This window comes from Trichosurus vulpecula, chromosome 7, assembly GCF_011100635.1.
Source record: "Trichosurus vulpecula isolate mTriVul1 chromosome 7, mTriVul1.pri, whole genome shotgun sequence".
NCBI lineage: Eukaryota > Metazoa > Chordata > Mammalia > Diprotodontia > Phalangeridae > Trichosurus > Trichosurus vulpecula.
In genome coordinates this window covers 61254896-61277537 of record NC_050579.1, presented here as the reverse complement: position 1 = coordinate 61277537, position 22642 = coordinate 61254896, and the positions used below count along the sequence as shown (strand labels likewise).

Genomic DNA, 22642 nt, shown 5'->3' with positions numbered 1-22642 from the left:
AGAAGTGACCCACCACGGAGCTAAGAAGGCTGAACTCTGGGCATGCCATTCCACCTGTCTGTTCTTCCTGGGTGCCTGAGTGCCCCAGGGGGCACTGGACTAGGATGGCTGATGGGCTTATGACAGGAGGTGCCCCAGTCATCCCCTTCGGGCCCCATGGAGTCCTCCCCTTTCCCCCAGCCATCAGGGAACTCCTCTACTTTGGGTTTGCTCCCTCTACCCCAGGGCCCCCCAAGGGTCAATGGTAGCCCAGAGGCAGGGCATAGGGATGTGGCCTCAGAGTCTGTGGCCCTCTTCTTCATGCTCCTATTGGACCTGACAGCTGTGGCAGGTAATGCAGCTGTGATGACGGTCATTGCCAAGACACCTGCCCTCCGCAAATTTGTCTTTGTCTTCCACCTCTGCCTGGTGGACCTGCTGGCTGCCCTGACCCTCATGCCCCTGGCCATGCTCTCCAGCTCAGCTCTCTTTGACCATGCCCTCTTTGGGGAGACCGCCTGCCGCCTCTACCTGTTCCTGAGTGTCTGTTTCGTCAGCTTGGCGATCCTTTCGGTCTCTGCCATCAATGTGGAGCGCTACTACTACGTAGTGCACCCCATGCGCTATGAGGTGCGCATGACCCTAGGTCTGGTGGCTTCAGTGTTGGTGTGTGTGTGGGTGAAAGCAGTAGCCATGGCCTCTGTGCCAGTGTTGGGGAGGGCCTCACCCGAGCGTGGGCCCCCCCATTTCCTTACTGGCTGCTCCCTCCAGTGGAGCCACAGTGCCTATTGCCAACTCTTTGTGGTGGTCTTTGCTGTGCTTTATTTCCTGCTGCCCCTGCTCCTCATTCTTGTGGTCTACCGCAGTATGTTTCGTGTGGCCAGGGTGGCTGCCATGCAGCATGGGCCCTTGCCAACATGGATGGAAACTCCACGCCGGCGATCTGAGTCACTCAGCAGTCGTTCTACTATGGTGACCAGCTCAGGGCCCCCACGGACCACCCCCCATAGGACGTTTGGTGGGGGGAAGGCAGCTGTGGTCCTGCTGGCTGTTGGGGGCCAGTTCCTACTTTGCTGGCTACCGTATTTCTCCTTCCATCTTTATGTTGCTCTGAGTGCCCAGCCCCTTCCTACACAGCAGGTAGAGAGTGTGGTGACCTGGATTGGCTACTTCTGTTTCACTTCCAATCCTTTCTTCTATGGCTGCCTCAATCGACAGATCAGGGGGGAGCTCAGCAAACAGTTCGTTTGCTTCTTCAAGCCGTCCCCAGAGGAAGAGTTGAGGCTGCCCAGTCGGGAAGGCTCCATAGAGGAGAACTTCCTGCAGTTCCTTCAGGGGACTGGTTGTGCCCCTGAGCCCTGGGCTCCTCAAACCCCAGTCAGCCCAAAGCAGGAACCACCAGCTGTGGACTTCCGAATCCCAGGCCAGATTGCCGAAGAGACTTCTGAGTTCTTGGAGCAGCAGCTTCCTAGTGACATCACTGTGTCAGATGGCTACCTCCATCCGAATCTCTCTCCCCAGCCTGAACCCTGATGCACTCCAGAACACCTGGAGGGAGAAGGGGCTGGGGGTAGGGGATGACAGCAAGGACTGCTTGGCTGGATATTCTTCTTTTAGCCAGCTGTGGCCAGTAATGGGGTCCTGCACATGGCTTGTGCCTACAGCTTTGTGGAGCAGAGAGGAAGCAGAGCTAAGAGAGGGGAGCCTTTGGCTTCAGTGTGAATAAGCTAGGGCTCTCTAAAGGAAGGTGCTTAGGGGTGGTCATAGTGTGTGAAAAGAGGAAACAGACATAAAGGGAAAACCCCTCTATTGGTGAATTTCCCTTTTTGTCCCAGGACTGGGGAAACTCTAGCATTCAGGCTTGAAGGGTGTGTTATAGTATACATCCCAGATGACTTCCAGAGTTACTCTGGGCTCAACTGAGGTATTTCATTTTCAATGGCATTTTCTAGAGCAAGAACTGCACCAAGGGAGGGAAAGAATGGCCTCTGGCCTCCTTTCATTTCCATATTAAGTGAAAAACAATTGTAGCTATGTATTCCTATTTCAGTTTTTAACTTTATTTAGCTTAATATCTAAGACCTTCCTTCCTCAGAGGACTAGCTGGGGCTATCCCCTCCAAGGCTGAATCTAGCCAGAGCAAGTCGGTTGGGAGTAAGGGGTAGAACACAGGGAAAAGTGGATCCTAGACCCCATTCTTAGGTTTGTAGTGAAGGTACTAAAGGAGGCAGGAAAAATCTAGACCTCCTGAATAAGAGGCTCCCAAACAGGACAGATACTCTCCTGCTGGTCCTGTAAGCTTCCTCCTAATCCCTTGGCTCCCTTCTCTTCTATCCCACTGAAATCCCAAAAATCCTTTTGTTGTCCCTGTCTTCCTTTTACCACAAGGGCAAAAAGCTTGGGTGTTTATCTAACTAAAAGAATACAGCATGGCCTTAACCCTTAACTTTTAGGTGGGGAGACTGGGGATCTGGTGAGTTAGAAGGTATTGGGAGGCTGGGAACTAGATAATGGAGAGAACGGGGACAAATATATGAGGGAATAATTGCAGGGATAGTAGCCAGGTGGTCACTCTGACCAGTAACACTGATGATCTTTCCCTTCCAGGACTGGCCTCTCTGATCTCCCTCCTCATGGCAGTGACCCACCTCCAGCCCCCTGGACAATCTGGTACAAGAGACAAAGGTGGGGCATGAGGAGAATGGGGTTTCCAGACATTGCCAGTTAGTTCTCTACTCCTGTCCATCAATCTCAGAACCATCTTCAGTGACAAAAGACTTAAGTGTCTCTCCTACCAAGAGTGCTGGGCAGGGGAAAGCCACTGGGCTCAGATGTTAGCCAACTGGGACTTGAATGATAGTGTATTTGGTGGTCTCTACTGGTGGCCAGAGCATGGAGCTACCAGATCTCAGAAAGAGAGATAACAAGTGTGAGCAGGAAAAACTATCTATAGTCTCCTGTGCACTCCATTCTTCCTGCTTTAACTGGAGGATAGGGTGAGCCCACAGGATCTCAACATGGTCATGGGGCCCTGTCAGGTCTAGAGTGCAACCTGGCCAGCACTGACCAAATTTCTTGCTCATTCAGCAGAATGGGAAAATGAGCTCATTCTTACCGTTGAGCAGTCAATAAATGTTTTCTTTTAAAAAAAAGTTATGTTGCAACCACCGATGATTCCATCAATTCAATATAACACATACCTACTGAATACCCACAGAGTATTTTTTGGGCAGAGGGTACAGCTTGTGTAATTCTTGCCTCCGAGAAATTAAAGTTCAATTTAATATATCATTCAGCAAGTAGTTTTATTCACAAATGAGGTGGCAGTATAGAAAGCATTTGGGAGACATGTTAATAAACAGAGATAGTCCCTGCCCTCAAGGTGCTGAATGACCCATATTTTTTTAAGGGATAACTACATCGGAGAATGCTGCATTCATGACATTTCAACAAAGCATTTGTTAGTGTCATGCTTTTTTGTGGACAAGATAGAGCTATGTGGGCAAATGAGACTATAGCTAGGTAGATTCAGACTGGATTGAATGATCACATCCAAAGAGTAATCAATCATTATGCCAACTTAAGAGGGAAATTTCTAGTGGAGTGCTCTCACAGAAGTTATGCTTGTCAAATTTTCATGATACAAAACTAAGCATGGCTAACATGCTGAATGATGGTTAGAATCCAAAACATTTCAAGAGGCTAGAACAATGGGCCAAATTGAGTAAGATAAAATCAAAAAGAGATAAATGCAAAGTTTTACTCAGGTTAAAAAACCAGGATCTTTTAATGAGTATTGGCTAGGCAACAGTCTATGTGAAAAAGATCGGGGCGGGGGGGGGGGGTTGGCTGACTGCATGCTTGCTGTGTCAATAGTGTAGCATGGAAGCAAAAGGACTAATGCTGTTCAGTAGTGACATGCCACAAGATTCAGAGGAAGTAAATGAGGGTGTTTACTCTGGAGAGAAAGTGAGGTGGGGAGAGTATATCTGGAAGGTTGTCAAGTGCAAGTGATTAACTTGTTCTGCTTGGCCCCAGAAGGCAGCACCGGGAGCAATAGTTAGATGTTGCAGGGAAGACTTGAGTTGAATGTTAGAAAAAACTTTCTAAATGACTGGTGCTATCTACAAGGTGCGTGGCTTGCCTCCCAGCTCAGTGGGTTCCCCTCAGCAGACACTCAAGCAGAAGCTAAGCAGAGGCTGAATGGTCACTTGTCAGGAATGGCCTGGATTTTTTTATCCAGAATTCTGAGCTTACAGATCCCTTAAGGCATTCACATAAGGAGCTCTGGGGGTTGTAGTAAGTGTAAGTGTGCAAAAGACAGGCAGGGCAGAAGAGAAATCTGGGCGATAACCCCCAGAAAGTAGCAGGCCCTCCAGGCGCACTGGCATTTATTAGGCACTTACTCCATGTCTAGCCTCTTGAGGAACTACGCTCGGCACAAGGCAGAGCCAGCGAGGGTGGCGCTTTCTGTTTTGGAAAACAGCTCCACTGCCCTTTCTTCCCTCCTATGACAAGAGCAGTGATACCCTTCCTACTGGGTGGGCAACAACTGCAGCTTCTACAGCAGCTAGCTTGTAGCTCCTGCAGAGAGCCGGCAGGTGGCACTGTAAGACACAGAAATAGGAAGAGTGGCCTCCGCCCTTGCCCCCAATGCCTGTCAGCCATTTTGTTAACTAGTTTTGCCCACTCAGTTGGCTCTTTCACCCAACCTTTGGCTTTTACGCTTACCAGGAACTTGATAAGAGCGAGGGCTTCTCTAATCTTTCAGCACTAAGAAACCTCGAGTTTTCTCACACCACCATCCCAACGGGGTTGGGAGGCCGTGTGGCTTTGTAAAAACAACGCTAGACGAAGGGCAGCATTTGGGTTCTAGGCTTGGCTCTGCCATTTATCAGTCATGTGACCTCAGGATATTTAATTGCTCTAAACCTCAGTATTTTCATCTGCAAAAAGTGGAGATGATGATATCTATCCTATCTTATAGATTATGAGTCGAACGTGAAAAAGTATATGAAAGTGCTTTGTAAACTGAAAAGACAAATATGAGGCATTACTGTTGGTGCTATGCTATAAGAAAATCACACGGGATCAAAGATCTATGGCTGAAAGGGACCTCAGGGGCCATGTATCCCTGTTCCTTTATTTTTTTTTACAGTTGAAGAAATGAGGCTCAGGAAGTTCTCCAACGTGGTACAAGTGGCCACTGGCAGAGGCAGTTTATGAACCTAGGTCCTCTGACTCTGGAGCCAAGGCCCTTTCCGGTGTATATGTGTCCCACTGCCAGGGAAGCATATTTAGGCTGCCAATGGACTACAAAGAAAACTTAAGACCAATCTACTGTCTTGAGATGCCCTCTCAGCTCTCCTCCCGTGTCTCAGTGCCTTGCATATAGTATGTGTTTAAAATGTCAATATTGCTGTATTTTCCTGTCACCAAGATGATCAATTAATGAAGGATTGTTGTCTCCTATATTCTGAAAGCTATTCTTGCCTCGATTCCTAAACATCTCATTCCAATATCCTGCCAAAGGAGAAGTGACTGAGAGGGGCATGACCTCCTTCCTACTTTCACAGTGTTGGAGTTACTCTCGACCCAAAATAACAACTCTCTATCCAATGCAAATGCCTTACAATCAGGTCTCTTGGTTTTGTTTTTTAATTTACCTGGACCAGCCCTTCCCAGCATGAAGACCACTTAGGAATGAAAGGAAATCTGTTTGAACGTGGAGAAGTTGGTAGAAATGTCTTCATTGGGTTACAGTTAGACAAGGCCATGTCTCTTAGGTTGTCCTATAATATTTCTAAAGGAATCAGCCTTCTGTGTTAGCCAACATAGTCCCTTATGTTTAAATTTACAATATTGTTGGGGAATTGAAATTGACATGATGTAATGAGTAATGCTCCGGTAACAGCAAAGTAAATAGATCATAATCATAATGGACTGTCCTGCCCTTAGGTATTTGAGTACCCATGAAAAGTACCCTTTTTTTCTCATCCCTTGGCGGGGGTAAGGAACCTCTGGTCTTGAGGCCACATGTGGCCTTCTAGGTCTTTGGGTGCAGCCTTTTGATTGAGTCCAAGTTTTGTAGAACAAATAATTTTATTAAGGGGATTTGTTCTGTGAAGTTTGGATTCAGTCAAAGGGCTGCAACTTGAGGACCTAGAGGGCCGCATGTGGCCTCAAAGCTGTAGGTTCCCCACCCCTGCAGCCTAGACCATTTCAGAGACAAGTGCATAAGGGTCTCTTTGCAAAGTTCTGCCTGTGCGCCAGAAGTTTGTAGCACTAACTGTACTACAAGGAATATGACTGCATTAAAGAAGCATAGAACCTTAGCATAGAGACTACTGTATCACCTCACTGGAATCACTCATAGTACAAAGCACATAAGTTCAACAAATGAGGATGAACACAGAAATTGCACTTGGACTTGAGGTCCAAAGGCTACTGAGTTCTAGTGCGGCTGCCTGTCACTGATGAGAAGCTGGGGCAAGATGTGAGCTAAAGGGCAGGGACTTAGACTTAGCCCCCAACCTGGTCATCTGACTAATTTCCAAAGCCATCCCTCTTACTGGGCAAAGCACCAGGCTCTTCATTGGCTGAGGGAAAGGAAGATTTTATGGAAGGGCTGAATCAGGCTTGGAATGATGTACGGTATAATGGCGAGAACCCTAGACGTGTGACCTTCGGCCAGTAAGGATAATAATAATATAGTGCTCTAAGGTTTGGAAAACATTTTACATGTTTTATGGTAACTGCTGTTTATATTGTGCTATATATGTGCATGTGCTTATGTACATATCTAGATATATAATCTATAATCTGATCTTCTTAAGAACCCTATGAAGTATTAAAAGAATCAGTATTCTCATTTTACAGATGAGGACACTGAGGCTCAGGTGAAGTGACTTGCCCAAGGTCAAAGAACTAGGGAAAGTGGTCTATATAGTGGAAGGAGCGCGGGATGTAGACCAAGCTTCAAATCCCGGATCTGTATGTCCCTGAGCAAGTTGAGTTTCCTCACCCTTAAAATGAGGGATTTAAACTCAAATGCGTCTTCCAGTTCTCGGTCTATGAGTACTGTCAGGATGGGTTTGCAAAGGCATAGAGACTTTCCCCAAGTCCCAGCGCCAGGATTTGAATCCAGGGTCTCTGCCTTCAAATCCAGCCTTGTTTCTACACGAACTCTCCTCTCTGGTTCTCACTAATAGAACTAGAGGCCGGGGATAGGTGATCTCTAAGATGCTTTCCAGTTCTGACACACAGGGGTGCGCCGACAGCCGGGGGGGGGGGGGGGGAGCAGACAAACAAAAGGTTTCTCCCCTGGGGAGGAATGAATGGGTTAAGGGGAGTTTGGGTCTTTTGGCTACTTATCGAAAAGAACCCTGGGTTCGGAGTCAAAGGACCCGGGTTCGAGTCTTGGGGAGGTGACTTAGGCTCTGTGGGCCTCGGTTTCCTCGTCTGTAAATCGAGGGGCCCCTCCAGCCGGGCCTGGGCGAGTCCGTGATGGTTGGGGTGGAAGGCCAGGCCCCGGGAGGACGCTCAGGCCCAGCGGCGGGAGGGGAGACCTCGGTTCTCCCACGTTTTGGACAATGCCCGAAGAACTCCGGTTCGTTACCACGCTCTCCTTCTGGAGACCCCGACAGGAGTGCGCCAGCTGCCGGCCCGGACTTGCCTTCCCTTCCCTTCCTCCTTCCGCGAACCCAGTTCGAACGCTAACGGCCGCGGGGCGTCGCCGGAAGTGTCGTCACCACCGGATATCCGGTTTCCCGGGAGCTACGGAAGGTGACGGACGGGGCCTCCGCCCAGCAGCAGCAACCGCCGCGGTAGCCCCCGCGAGAGCAGCCGCCGTTGCCGCCGCCTCAGCCCCAGCCCCCGGAGCCGGAGCTGGGTCTCCGCGCTTTGTGTGAGTGACCCCGGGCCGGTCCCCTCTCCCACCGCCGCCATGGGTTGCACACTGAGCGCCGAGGACAAGGCGGCGGTGGAGCGGAGCAAGATGATCGACCGCAACTTGCGGGAGGACGGCGAGAAGGCGGCCAAGGAGGTGAAGCTGCTGCTGCTCGGTAAGGAGGCTCGGCGGGGGCGGCCAGGGAGGGCGTGAGTGTGCGCGTGTGTGTGCGTGTGTGTGTGTGTATGTATGTGTGTGTCGGGGAGGGCGTGGCCGGGGTGTGCGTGGGTGTGTGTCCATGGGGGGGGGGCGCCCGGGAGGGCGTGACTGGAGTGGAGGGAGAAAAATCCCGGCTGTCGAGGGTGGGGCTGGGGCCGAGGTTAACAGCTGAGCTTGGGGTGGTAAGGAGTACCCTGGCCCTGGGGTTTGGGAGCTGAAGACCCCAGATGGGGAGATGGGCCAGGTGAGGTGCAGGAGCTCCTAACCAGGGCTAAGGTCCAAATGGGGCTTTGAGCGATTACAGCAAGGCCAGGACCGGACCGTCCCACCGGGGCAGTCTCATTAGTAATAACAAACAGAAGCTGACAGGGTTTGCTAGCGCCTTCCCTCTGCCGATGGTCTCCAAAGTTCTTAGCATGTTGTTTCCTCCATCAGCTTTTGCCTTTTCCTGGCATCCCCTGCGCTTAGCAAGGTGTCTGGCGCCTAGCAGGAGCCCGATAAGTGCTTGTTGATTGATTGCTCTAAAACTTGCAGAGCACTTTAGCAAACATATAAGGGATGCTCTGGCAGGCAGATGGCCGGATGGAAGAAAGGTTTTTTCCTAAAGGAGGGTCGTAGTCGTTTTGTTGTGTGTGGCCAAAAAAAAAATCCCGTTTGAGCTTCACAACAGCTTTGTGAGGTAGGTACTACCTCACATTTTGCAGCGGAGGGAACCGAGGTCAGAGAAAGTTCGGTAACCTGCTTGTGGTCACTTAGCTGGTGTCGGAGGTAGGAGGATTTAAACCCGACTCATTGTCGACTTCGAGTGCAGCCCTCTTTCTCTACCTTGCTTAGTGGTGTAGAAAATAGGTTTTTGGGATAGTTTGCAAGATGAAGAGGAATATAATAAGGAAAATAGAGATAAGGACCTGCATCTGGAAGATAGTGTCTTGGTGTGGAGGTACTACTGCTTCTGTATGTCCGATGCAATTGCTGCCGAATTATCAGTAGTCTTAACTTTCAGGCAAGCATGTTCCTTTTTTTCTCTTTTTGTACTATAGAGGGGTGGATGGCTTCAAGGAGTGATCTCTTGGGTCTTTGGGTTGATCGGACGATTGTGAAGAGAAAAGATAGCTTTCCTGTAAGATTGGGTTGAACCGAAGGAAGGGAATGATTTACATAAATCAGTCATTTAAGCCCATGTAAACTTTGAAATAAACTATAGAGTGATTTTTTTTTTCACTTAAGACTGACAGACTTTCAGAGGGCTGTTTCTCTTATCTTTTCTGATAGCCTTAAAATAAAGCCTCACATCGATGGTCTTTGATACCTGACATGTGGTTTTAGTGGTATTTCTTTGAAGTCAGATATGTTTTTCACTCAAAATACTTAAAAGTATTTTGGCATCAAATTCTAAAAATTCTCTGGAATATATTGGCATTTAGGGTTTTAGTAAATCAGATCAAATTAATTTAATATGACAGTTCGTACAGGTTCATTAGAGAGGAATAAAAGAATCTGAAGGTTTGGAATAGCTTTTCCCCCTCTTTTTGAAACTAAATTACTCCAGAGAATGGAGTGATCTCCCCAAGGGAAATTACATAAATCTCATGATGTTGTAAAATAACTTTAGAGAGCTCAGTATAGGGCGTAACCATAGTGGTATTTTCAAGGATTTGCCAGATACCCCAACTGTACTTATTTTTATGATTTGAATAATTTTCGGGTTATGAATGTAACCTAGGGTATACTGCTCCACATTCTGGGTTTACATAACTGGGTTCCATCCCGCGGTTCATATAAATCACCTTTTGGATCACATACTCATTCCACGATTCTCCTGGGAACTTCAGAATTTGACAATTTCTCTCCCTACTCAGCTTCATCCCTGGGAGTTCTATCAGAATATAGCTCGTGTTGTAGTCTCTATACACATGAATAAAAGTACCCTCAATTCCAATGCAATTACTGAAGGAAAAAAATATGTATCAAGTACAGAACAGCCTTTATTTTGTCATGTAGAAAGACTTAAACACAAAGGATTTATAGAAATCCATACACATACAAGATACATTCCTCCTTTTTTTGGTGAATCCTATCTTCCTGCAGGGGTTCTAGTCATAACCCTATGGTTAAGACACCCCGGGAAAAGACTTACTTATTCTTCTGTTTCCAAGGAACCTGTACAGATTTCCAGACTTGGAATGCTACCCTAGCCCCAGAAGAGAATATTACACTTTAGGTTACCCTTCAAGTCTACACCTGCCTTGGGTAGTAGCATATTACTGTAATCTCTGCTACTAGGGAGGCTATAGCTGGTGGATCACTTGAGCTCAGGAGTTCTGAGTTGTAGGGCTAAAACTGTTCTGGTGTCTGCAAGTAGTCTGACATCAGCGTGGTGTATCCCAGGGAGAGCAGTGAGGTGGACCTAGGGTTATGGGGAAGAACTGACCCACACTGGTGATAGAGAAGGTCAAACTTCCTGTGCCTATCCATAGTGGAGTTGGGCCCGTTGGTAGTCTTGATGCAATCATGCCTGCCCTAACTTCTCCCTTCTTGGCTCCTCCCTCAAAAAAAAAAGACAAAAGAGAATCAAGTCAAATCAAATCAACCTCTTTCTCATTGCACCTGCTCAGTAGTAGAAGAAAAGGTATAGGTTGCTCTTTCATGACACGGCCCTGTCTCTTGCTGTTCTGCTAGTTGGCTAGTACCACATGGTTTCTACTCTTCTTTTTCAAGAGTCTTGGTTCAGGAACTCCAGTGGAAATCCTTTTCTGTGCTCCAGAAAGCTAGGTCAAGTTTCTGTGTTTTACTGTTGCTTTGGTTGTTGCCATCAGGTTCATGTGGTTCCTCTTGACACATCTACTACCTCTGGGATGGACTTCATGAATAAACTTTTTCTCCCAGAGACCCAAGTTCATTCTTATTCCCTGTCCTGGCTCAGTTTTATTTCCTGTTATAGATCCGTTTGCTTCTTTTTATAAGTCCACATTGTAGGCTGTGGCTTAGATCTGTGAGTCTATGAAAGCCCTAAACCAGTCAAAACAACCCTTTTCCCCATTTCATCATGCAGTTATTCAGCCTCAATGAAGTATTAGTGGTTACCCAGACCAAGTATAAAAACCTGTCTGAAGTGAAGTGTCTATGGGGAACGTTCCCATCTATTGAAATCTCAGAACTTTATCCTTTAACGTTGTTGTATTGTCCAAATTTACTCTTGTTCACACCCAACACTATTTTGGTAAAAACTTTTTTCAAATGTACTGCTAAAAATAAGTATTGGATCCTAATCATAAAGTTTAACTATATGAGTCTCACATTTAATCCTAAAACTATTTCTGAAGTATTCTTCACTCCCCTTTTCCCCCCTCCCTTTTTTTAAACAACTATTTGGTCGTAAACTGTATATAGTTCAGCATTGGCCAGCTGACATTGGACATTGACCTCACAGTCAGTCTGATCTTCAGTGTTTATAGGTCAGACTATGAAAAAACCTTCCCCGTTTGAGATAGAAGCAATTTAATTCACCAGACTAATCGTAGAGTCCTAGAAAGTGGACTTCAGGTCGGTCCTTAGTGAATTCACGCGTCCCTCTACGACATGCCTAATAGTAACAACGGTGATAATGCTAATAGTAATAACTGACTAATATCTCATCTGAGCCTCCCAAAACCCCTCTGAGGGAAACTACTGGTACGTAAGACTCCTGATATCCCCATTTTACAGATTAAGAAAATGAGGCTGAGAGAGGTTAAAAGAACTAGGCATAAGCTTGGAGTCCAGGTCTTCTTGACAAGAGGGCCGGTGCTTGCTGCGCTATGCTGTGCTGGGCTACCTTCTACAGCCTCTTCTGGAAGATTTCTAGCGATGGAACACTGCCTGTGCCCTGAGGAAATCCGCTCCGATTTTTGAGTGTCTCTAACTATCAGGATATTTTTCCTTGTGTTGAACTGAAATCTTCCTTCTAACCTCTGCTCCTTGTCGCTAGCGCTGCCTCTGGGGGCCTAGCAGAACAAACACAATTCTTAAACACGGCAGCCTTTTAGAAGACTGTCATTTTGTTCCTCTAAGTCGTTTTTTTTCTTTAGGCCAAACATTTCCCTTTCCTGCAAGTCATCCTTATTGCATAGATTGGAGTCCCCTGAGCATCCTGGTCATGCTACTCTAAAACAGCACCCTAGACTCAGTACGATCAATATTAGTTTTTTGGGCCACCACGACACACTATTTTCTACTTTTTTTTTTTTTTTTTGCAGGGGGGAAGGCAGGGCAATTGGGGTTAAATGACTTGCCCAAGGTCACACAGCTAGTAAGTGTGTCAAGTGTCTGAGGCCGGATTTGAACTCAGGTCCTCCTGACTCCAGGGCCGGTGCTGTACTCACTGCGCCACCCAGCTGCCCCCACAACACATTATTAACTTATTAGGCTCATTAAATCTTTACATCTTTCTCACGTGTTATGTTCTCATAGCATCTTCCTTTTCTCTACTTGTTCAGTTTTTTTTTTTTTTTAAATTGACCCAGCTGCCGGAGTTGACATTTGTCTCTGTTACATTTCATATCATTGGCTCCACCCCAGCCCCTGAACCTGTTGGACTCTTTGAATCCTAGTTCAGCCATGCAGTGTATTACACCTTCCGATTTTGTGTCTTCTGCAGATTTGATAAGCCACCCGAGTGTGAGCATGTGTGTGTGTGTGTGTGTGTGTGTGTGTGTGTGTGTCTGTCTGTCTGTCTGTCTGTCTCTGTGTGTCTGTCTGTCTTCATTTAGAATGGTGATTTAAAAAATGTGGATCAAAACAGGTCCCAAAACAAATCCTGTGGCCCTCCAGATTAACACTGATCCTACGCATAACAATAAAAACTCAATTGCCTTATTGAAGTCCAGATGTTCTGTATCTGTATCATCCCCCTAATTCATTAATCTGGTAACCCTGTTAAAAAAAGAAATTAAGTTAGCGTGACTTGTTCTTAGTAAACCCAAGTTGGGAAGCAGCATTGTATAATGGAAAAATCATTGGATTTGGAGTCAGAAGGATGTGGATTAAAATCCTGGACCTGCTGTTTCCTACTTCCGTGACCTTAAACAAGATAAATTGTTTCCCTGGTTCTCTGTTTTCTGATCTATAAAATGATGTGAACTAGATGATATCTCTTCCAGCTCCAAGTCTTATGATCTAGAATCATCTCTTTCCTTTTTAAGTGTTCACAGGTTGTCTCATTGATAATCTGCTTATGAATTTTGTCTTGAGTCAACTATCAGTCCCCTTGTACCTCTCCTATTCATCACAGTTATTCAGAGATCATTGGCCTGCTACTTGTTCTGCATACACGATGATCCTCCTTTCTCAGTAGCTTTTCACGGCTAGCTCCCGTACCTCGAGTGTCCTCCTTCCTTCCCAACCTCCACTTCTTGAAATCCTTCGTGTTCTTTAATATTTGGCTCACACATTACATTTTACATGAAGCCTTTACTGATCTCCTCCCCGCCCCCGCTGCTATTGTATTAAATTTTGTTTCTGTGTGCAAGTATGTATATATGGAGGTGCACACATGCGTGTTCTATTCCCATGTTGGAATGTAAGCACTTGGAAGGATTGCGTTTGTTTCACTTTTGTCTTTGCATCCTCGGTGCTTAGCACAGTGCCTGACACGTAGTAAAGGCTTAAAAAATACTTTTTACTTAATCGATGATAGTAGGCAGTCACTCCTGACAGTTCTTTGAGAGTCCTGGGATTTAATTAATTTAAGTGCCTCACCTTCTGGGTTATGTGCTGTGTACCCTTACCTGGTCACTTATTTTGAGTTTCAGTTTCTGTTGGTCATTTTTGTATTGTACTTCTCAATTTGAAGATCATTTCTCACCTGAGAGAAAATGAAAGAAAAAAGTAAATTGAGTAGAGATACAGGTATCTCTGGTTCATTTTCGCCTCAAGCAACAACCCCAGTCTTCTTGATCCTCTTGCTTCCAACTTACTGCCTCTCCCCACCCCCTGCCCCCCGCTGGGCCAAAAAAAAGTCCTTTTGTAGCCTTCCGTATTTATTGTAAACCTCATACTGAGTTTAAGGCTTTATTATATTTTTATAGGACCTTACTATTCTTTTTTTCCACCTCAGTTACCCGTTGCTTCTGTCTCTTCAGTCTGGCCGTCCACAGACATTTGTTCAACAATATGTGCTAGGCACTGTGCCTAGAGAAGATAAAGAAACAACATTCTAATAGTGAGACACCATGAAAACAACTATGTACGTAAAAAGTGTAATCAGAATAGCTTCCCAGAGGAAGGCACTGAAAACTAGGGAGCCTAGGATGGGCCTCCTGCTGATTTTTGTGCCTGCTCCTTTGAAATCAGAGTTTAAAGTGAGCTCCCTATTGCAGCCATTCCCTATTTTCTTTCTCATCTGGATCAGTTTTGACTATATTGTTAGAATTTTACGCTAGAATCTTAATCCATGGATTCCCCCTTATCCTGTTTCTGAATGCTTTAAAAATCCAGGTTGTGTGGCTGCTGATATTCACCTCCTTATCTGCTATGAACTCTTAAGATGGAATGGTCACCAACTTCCAAACTTCTGGTCATTCTTTACCTTCTTGTTGTTGATTAGGCCCGACATAGTAGCACTGTCTCTCATTTCTTCTTTTGAAAGATCATTAAGGAAAGAAACAGTTATCATCTGCTTCAGTTTTAGCGGAGACCTCCGGCAGGATAAGTGATGTGTCCCCTATCACAACTATTCTCTCTACGAACTTTATGAGCTGGGTCAGACATATCCAATTATTTCCTCTAGGTTGGGCAGTCTGTAACATATTCTCACCGTTATATCTTTTTTAAAAATAGTTTGTTATTTTTATTTTTCAAGTAACGGGTATTTTAAAAAATTTTAATCTGTTCTGTTCTCCATTGAGCAAATAAAAAAAAGTGTCTCCCTGCCTCCCCCCACCCCCAATCCCTCAAGACATAGCTACATAGTCCAGCAAAACAAATTCTCACAGCTGCATATGAAAATATTTGACTCTGCATTTTAACTTCATCACCTCTTTGTCACAAAGTGAGCAGAGTATTTCATCATTCTTTTAAACCATAGTTTATCATTGCCTTGATAGGGTTTTAAATCCTTTCAGAGTTGTTTTTCTCTGTATTGTTATCATTTATATAAATTGTTCTCTTAGTTCTCTTCACTTTACTCTGCGTCAGTTCGTAAAGGTCTTTTCAGTTTCCTCTACAGCTGGTGGATAAGAATGGTAGACCTGAAGTCAGGAAAACCTGTATGACCCTGTAATTAATCTGCCCCCCTCAGTTTCCTCATCTGTAAAATAGGGATGATAAAAGCACCCACCTCCCAGGGTTGTTGTGAGGATCAAATGAGCTGTTTTTAAAACACTTTGCAAACTCTAAAATGCTATATGAATGCTAGCTATTATTATTTATGACACAATAATAAATGAACATAAGTTCATTTACCACAGTTTGTTTAGCCATCCCCAATGGCTGCCACTATTTCACTAATGTTTTGTTCTCCTTTAATCCCTACCCAGATATTTCCCAGCACACCCCTTTGCCTTCAAGTTTGCCACAGAGGCAAGATTTATTTTCTTGCTGTAATTCGCTGTACTTCATTGTCTTCTATTCCATCTAATCTGTTCCTTCAGAATACAGTGTACCCTTGTTCAAAAGGAAGCAGTATATTTAAATGGAAAGGGGTTGTATGTGGAATCCAGAGACCTGGATTCAAATCAAAGTTCTCAGAGACCTTGGGCCAGTCTCTAACTTCTCTGAGTCTTAGCGTCCTTAAGCTGTAAAATACTTATACTGCTTGTACTACTTTCTTCACAGGGTAATAGTGGGGAAAGCACCATGGGCTTCTAAAGTCAGGTGAAGTTAATAGTCTCTGACTCAAGTTTTTTTATGAGTTCATATTTTTAAAAATGAAAATTGTTTTACTTTAAAAATTTTTGCTTCATCATTTTAAAACTCTTAAAATTTGGTAGTACTTGGCCAAGTTTGCTTGATTAGGTTGCAGATAAACCAGTCCAATTCTCCATTGTTCTATTATAGTATACATACACAAAGTCAAATTGGATTTCTTTGCTCTATTTATAAACAAAACCTGCCCTTCACAGGTAGGAGTGAGCCTGATCTGCGTTTTTCTAAAAGAAATACTTCTGTAGTAGATAGGTAGTTAGTTTAATTTATTGGTGTGGAGAGCTCTTCTGAGGGTAATGTGGGTCATTTTGGCTGTGCTAGAGTAAAGCTGGGAAGGAATGCAGCTGGAGCTTCTGCTGGGAGCCGGAGGCTATGTTGGGGAGCCCCTTTTTCTCTTTGGGCTGCATTGGTGTTCAACAGCCCCTGTAGTTGCTACTGTTAATTGAAGTATTCAAGAAAGATATATAGAAAGGACCCCTTAAATTAGACACTAAAACATCACATCTTTTAAATTTGTCTCTTGTCTAATAGTCATGCCCATGCGCGCATATATATATATATATATATATATTTTTTTTTTTTTTCATCCCCACTCTGAATTAACTTCACAGAACACAGATTTTATTTGATAAGTGGATGCTATGGAAATAGTGATAGCAACAAAGCTGCATAGAGTGGCCTTGATAGCACTGTGTTGGCTAAAAGTGCTCTTGGATACACTGAAGCACATTAAATCCTCCAGACATGAGAGTTCTGTATTGTGGCGAAGCCTGTGGTTATTCTGCCCTGAGCTGGGGATTGTAGATGCAGTTAGTCTGGGGATAAAGAGAATTCATTTCAACAAAAAAAGGTATTAAACAGTGAATCAGCAGACTCACAAAAAGCTAATTTAGTTTAAAATTTAGATTTCTAACAAAAGCTGTTATAGTCTTAGGCTAGTAAAAATGGTTAATAGCCAATAGCTGTGTTAGAAGGCAGGGTGCAAATAATTAAGTTGGTTAGCAGCTAAGTCATTTACTAGAAAAACTGTATATGTCATTAGTAATTTAGTATTTTCTTTTTTTTTTTTGAGGGGGGGAAGGCAGGGCAATTGGGCAAAGTGATTTGCCCAAGGTTACACAGCTAGTAAGTGTGTCAAGTGTCTGATGCTGCATTTGAACTAAGGTCCTCCTGATTCCAGGGCCTGTGCCCTACTCACGGCGCCACCCAGCTGCCCCAGTAATTTAGTTATTTTTTAAAGAGAAAGTATACTATTTTGTATTCACTTTTGCCATTCCACTAAAGTCATGTTATGACTTTATATGCCTTGTTATGGTGTACTGGTGATTTTTAAAGGCCATGCCAGTGGAGCACTAGCCTTGCAGGTACTGCTATACTAGAAAGCTTAGAATGAGTATGTTCCTGTGCTGGACGAATTGTGTGCTTGCTGCCTGAGAACCAACCTAATTCTAGCTTTGGCTACAGAATGATGATTTTTTTTTTCTTTTCAGGTGGTAGGAGGGTGGCAGCGGCACTGCAACTAGGGCCATCCACAAAATTATAGAGGGGTTGTTAGTGGAGGGAATAATAAATAAGAAGAGCTTACATTTGCATGGTGCTTTGTTTTATTTGCTCCTTACAACAACCCTGTGATGTAGAAACTACGGGTATTATTATCTTTATTTCAAAATTAGGAAATCATGGTCCACAGAGGTTAAGTGACTTGCCTGAAGCCACACACCTCATGTTAACCCACAGAAGTCCAACCCAGGCCTTTCCTGACTCAAAGTGGAGCAATCCTTCCATTACATCACAGTGGTTCACTTAAATTACAGATCCTTGAATTTTTAAAGTGTTAAGTGTTGCCAATAAAATAATATAGTTATTACTCTTGAGTTCAAGACAAAACCAGTTTCATTAGTACTTTAAATCAGTGTACTTTGAAATTAATTTCTTCTGATATCAAGAATCCTCTGTTGTCTTGAAAGCCAATGAATGTTACCTCTGTGAAGAAAATGACTATATTTCAAAATCAGGAAATATAAGATGTGATAATTAACTTGGTTGTCATCAGTATCAGTAAAATATTGCTCAGGTGTTTGCACTTCACTGTCTTGTCTTTTAGTCGAATGTAGAGCACTTTTGGGTGAGCCTTTACTTCCAGAAAATTTGTATCTCCAGGGCCTGATTTTCTGTTTATCTTTGTGATTATTCTGTATTTTAATTTCTACCTTCCCCTCCCCCCCATTTTTATCTTTTTCAGGATAGTTATACAGGGAATTTATATAATTGTTGTGGCAATTTGGGTTTTATGCTTATGGGTTGTTGTGTTGTTTTTTTAACTATTCTGGCAATATGAGTGACATTAATTAGACTCTCTTCTACCTCTCCAGTATCCTCTAACTCAATATTTCCCTGCACACACTTCGATCTGGCTACACTCTTCTGCTAGCTGTTCTACACACAGCAGCCCATCTCCCGTCTTAATGCCTTGATGTTGGCTGTCTTCCATGCCTGAAATACATGGAATTCCTCCCTAACTTCATCTCTTGGAATTCCAGTTTCCTCCAAGATTCAACTCAGGCAACAGTTTCTGTGAATCCTTTCTTGATTCTTTCTAGCTGTCAAGACATTGCCTCTTAAAACTACCCCATACAGTATTTATTTGATAGATATGTTTATTTACACAAGATTTTTCCCTCCATTAGAATGGAAGCTTCCCTTAAAAAATAAAGAATGTAAGCCTCTTGAGAGTAAGGATTATTTCAGTCTTACCTACTGCTCCCCAGTGTTTATGTGCACATAGTAAGTACTTAAGAGATGTTTGTTGATTGGTTGGTAGATTTTTTTTCGGGTAACAATTATGTTGTAGTTTTATCTGCTAAATATTCAACTCCTGGGTACTACATCTTAAATTCTTTTTCTTTTTTTTCCTCTGCCTCTCGTCTCTCTGGGAAAACATTACCATATGGGAATAATATAACTATTGAATAGTTGTGTGCAATTTTGTTGGACTGGTTTGGCAAAGTGAAGTAATATGCAGAGAATCTGAATCCTCTGATTCACCTAAACCCTTGTATTGTAAAACTGGTTATGCATATTTAAATTTGCAAAACTTAATGGCCAGTTATGCTTGCTGTTCTACACATTATCTATTAGGGGAGTAACTTTATAATTTCTTAAATCGATGTCACCTTTTGTTCTATAGGTTGACATTTCTTTAGATGAATATCACAGGATCTTGAAGTTGGAAAAGATCTTAGGGACTCTCTAGTCTAGAGGTTCCTAAGCTCAAGGGGTCCTGGAACATGAATAAGTTTCAGGTAGTCCATGAACTTGAATGGGAAAAAAAATTACATCTTTATTTCATTATGATTAGTTTCTTTTATAATCTTTTGTACTTTATTTTATGAATTTAAAACTATTATTCTGAGAATAGAGTCCATATGTTTCACCAGACTACCAAAGGGGCCTGTGACAAAAAAAAAAAGACATTCCAACCCAGCTTACAATATAGTTGACAGCTGATTGAGAATTTGTTATGAAGGGAAACCAACCACCTTCTGAGGCAGCCCATTTCTCCTTTGGATATCTAAAATTGAATTTATTTTCTTTCTCCTCTTTATACGGCATGACCTTTCATCTTGTCTCCTTGTTCAAAATGTTCTCTTTGCCCTTTTTCTCTTACATCTTACTATCCAATCACTTATAAAATGTGATTCCTTGATGGTAGGGACTAATTTTGTTTTGTCTTTGTACGTCTAATGCCTATCCTTGTACCTCATACGTAAGTGCTTGGTAATATTTGTGGGATGGTTAAATTTCCTACATTTGTCCTTTCTTTTCTGTTTCCATTGCCACCATCCACCCGAAGAGGATTTTCAATATCACTTCGCTGCATTGTTGCTCCCTAACGTGTCTTCCTCTTTGTCCACTTCAGTTCATCCCTCAGATGCTTAAGCCCTGAATAGTTTTTCTTATGCATAAATCTGAGCATGTCATTCTTCTGGAGAGATAGAGAACTTACTAAGAGTTTACTCAGGGCCAGGCAGTATACTAAACTCTGGGAATACAAATGGAAGTGAAGAAGGCAGTCTTCACCCTCTAGGAGCTTACATTTTAACAAAGACAAAGGAAAATGACACAAAAGAAAACTGGGGAGGATAGGGAAGGTGAGTTCCTGAGCAATTTAGAGAGCCAGATCAAACATGGGAGACAAACGAGCATGGTTGGCCTGGCACTTCCTGAAATGGGTATCCCAGGCAGGAACTCAACAATTGGAGGAGAAAGCTGTAGGGATGGAGGCATCTCCGGAGTGAGAAGGCTGTCCCATGATCTTTAGTGACTCACTACTGCATGCCACACAAGTGAGGTTAAACTCATTTGCCTGGCATTCAAGGCCCTTTATAATCTAGCTTTATTTTATATTCCCATACATATTTTCTATACTTTTGCCGTATTGTCCCATGAATGTACTCTGTGTGCTTGTATCTCTGTCTTTTGTGTGCAGTTTGCTCTAGAATGTCCTCCATGCCTACTCATCCTTTAGAGTCAAACTCAAAAGACATCTCCTCCATGAAGCCTTTCCTGGTCTCCCCTTCAACTTCTATAACACTTTGTTTTGTAAGAATCTAAAGTGTCTTATATTCCTGTTAGTCCTTGAAGTCCATCCCACCACTGATAATTATTACTTTTGTGACCTTGAATAAATCACTTAACATCCCTGGACTTCAGTTTGCTCATTTGTAAAACAAGGGGATCGGACTGTATGGTTCCTGAGGGTTCTGTCTAGTTAATTCAGTCACTACTGTATTTCATGTAAGTCCCATTTGGAGAATTAGAAGACTGAGGTCTTCACAATCTACTGTAACTCACATTGATCTCTCCTCTGAGCACCTACAACATATCATTTGTGCCACTTGCATTAACATTTAATCATGTTGTGCTGTTAACTGTTTAATGTCCATGTCTTATCTTTTCAACTAGAATGTTAAATTCCCTTAGGAATTTAATTTAATAGAGGACTTCATAGGATTTAAGGGATGATGAATAGATAACAGTAGTTGCTCAACAAATATTTAAATTATAGAAGAACTAAATTTATTTAATAAGTAGTGATCAGGGCTTAAACTTACTTTCTTGGATGGCAGTTCTTAGTTTCTTTTGCTTTATTGCAAAGTTGGGAAATTAACGGCTGTACCAGAGATTTAACATTGTAACCTTGACCTAAAAATTGTCCCTCTTTTCCTTCAAAAAAGCGCTGTCTAGATAGATAGGCACCTGTGATAGTAATTTCCACTTTCCCAGTCTTCAGCTCACCTGTTTCTCCTCTGCCTGATTGTGAATGAAAAAGAGAGAAATAAGGTTTCCCCATTCTTTTCTTCCCCCCACTTTTATTCTCTTTCCCTTGATTGTCTCTCCTTTAATCTTCTGTCCTTTAACCCCCAAACTCCTCTATCTTTGACATGGGAAAGTGGTACTGACAAGAGACGGATAAACCCATAGACACTATATCCTGGCAAACATGGGATGCAGTGATCCATCATATGCCTGGAGAGGAACTACTTCCTCTTGAAATATTTTCAAATTTCACTTGTCAGTTTTAAGAAGTTCATTTTCCACTGTTAAGATGAGATGTTGTAGAATTGTACATTATAGCACAGCCCTAGTTTCTCTCAGGTAATGTAATAAAAACAGTACAGTAAATTGTGAGTATTATACTGTTATATTGCATACATGCACCTCAATCTGAGTCAGATAATAGAGGTATTTACTGAATAGCCAGCACAAAAATGTTAGAATCTGATTTTTCAGCTTGTAGAGAGTTTAAATCCTTTGTTAGATTCTTTCGCTACCTACTTTTTTCAGTTTCATTGCTTATCATCTAGAAGAGGGGATGGGGCTAAAGAATTAATAAATCTCAAGACTTTCAATTTTGCTACTTGTTAGCCTTGGTGAAAAAATTTTATGGAGGAATAGTTTGAATCATTTTTCAAGAATGGAGCTTTATTTCTTATTACCTATAAATATTAGTTGTACAGACTCCCTTTCACATCTGTCCCCCGAAGTCTTTAAGTAGTCAAGGAATATATACAGAATAAAATAGCAGTACAGAACAAAAAGAAAGTGCTTATAGAGCATTATAGCTGTACTGCTAATTATATTCAAAGCAGTAGAGATACTGATTTTCTGAAGTTACACTAGTTTTTTTTTTTAATTTTGTTTTTCTGCCAAATACAGTAGATTATTTGTTCAAACTCAGAGACTGAACATCTCTTGGAAACTGTGTTGTCCTCTAAATAGGTGATATGCCATGTTGTAGTGGCATTAACTGACCTGCAAGTGAGGAGATTGCATTCTTTCTTACAACTCTGCTATTAACTAGCTATATGACTCTGAACAAGTCATTTAACCTTGTGGCTCATAGTTTCCGTATATAAAGGGAGGGGATTAAAGTAGGTCTCTAAGGCCCCCTTCACTGACAAAATTCTGTGATTTTTGTAAATCTGATATTTATAAGTAGATGGAATGATTGAGAATTGAAACCTGTTTTGTGATGTTTTTTGAGTCTGAAAATTTTGCTTGAATTTGATCTGTAATAGTAATAACTGACATTGTATGGCCCTTACTTTGCAAAGTACTTCCTGTACAATAAATATCTCATTTGAACTTCAT

The 22642-nt window shown here is 42.9% G+C and overlaps 2 protein-coding genes across 2 annotated transcripts in view; both read left to right on the top strand.

Annotated features, from left to right (window-relative positions):
* Positions 1–672: 672 nt before the first annotated feature.
* GPR61 (G protein-coupled receptor 61) lies at positions 673–1512 on the top strand. The gene has a single exon (XM_036768867.1). The coding sequence runs from the start codon at positions 673–675 to the stop codon at positions 1510–1512; it is 840 nt and encodes a 279-aa protein (XP_036624762.1).
* Positions 1513–7725: 6213 nt separating this feature from the next.
* The window catches only part of GNAI3 (G protein subunit alpha i3), a 44335-nt gene continuing 29418 nt past the window's right edge, over positions 7726–22642 (top strand). Inside the window, exon 1 of the mRNA XM_036766491.1 lies at positions 7726–8042. Within this exon, the coding sequence (XP_036622386.1) occupies positions 7925–8042 (118 nt within the window). The 5' untranslated portion in view covers positions 7726–7924. The remainder of the gene's footprint in view (positions 8043–22642) is intronic.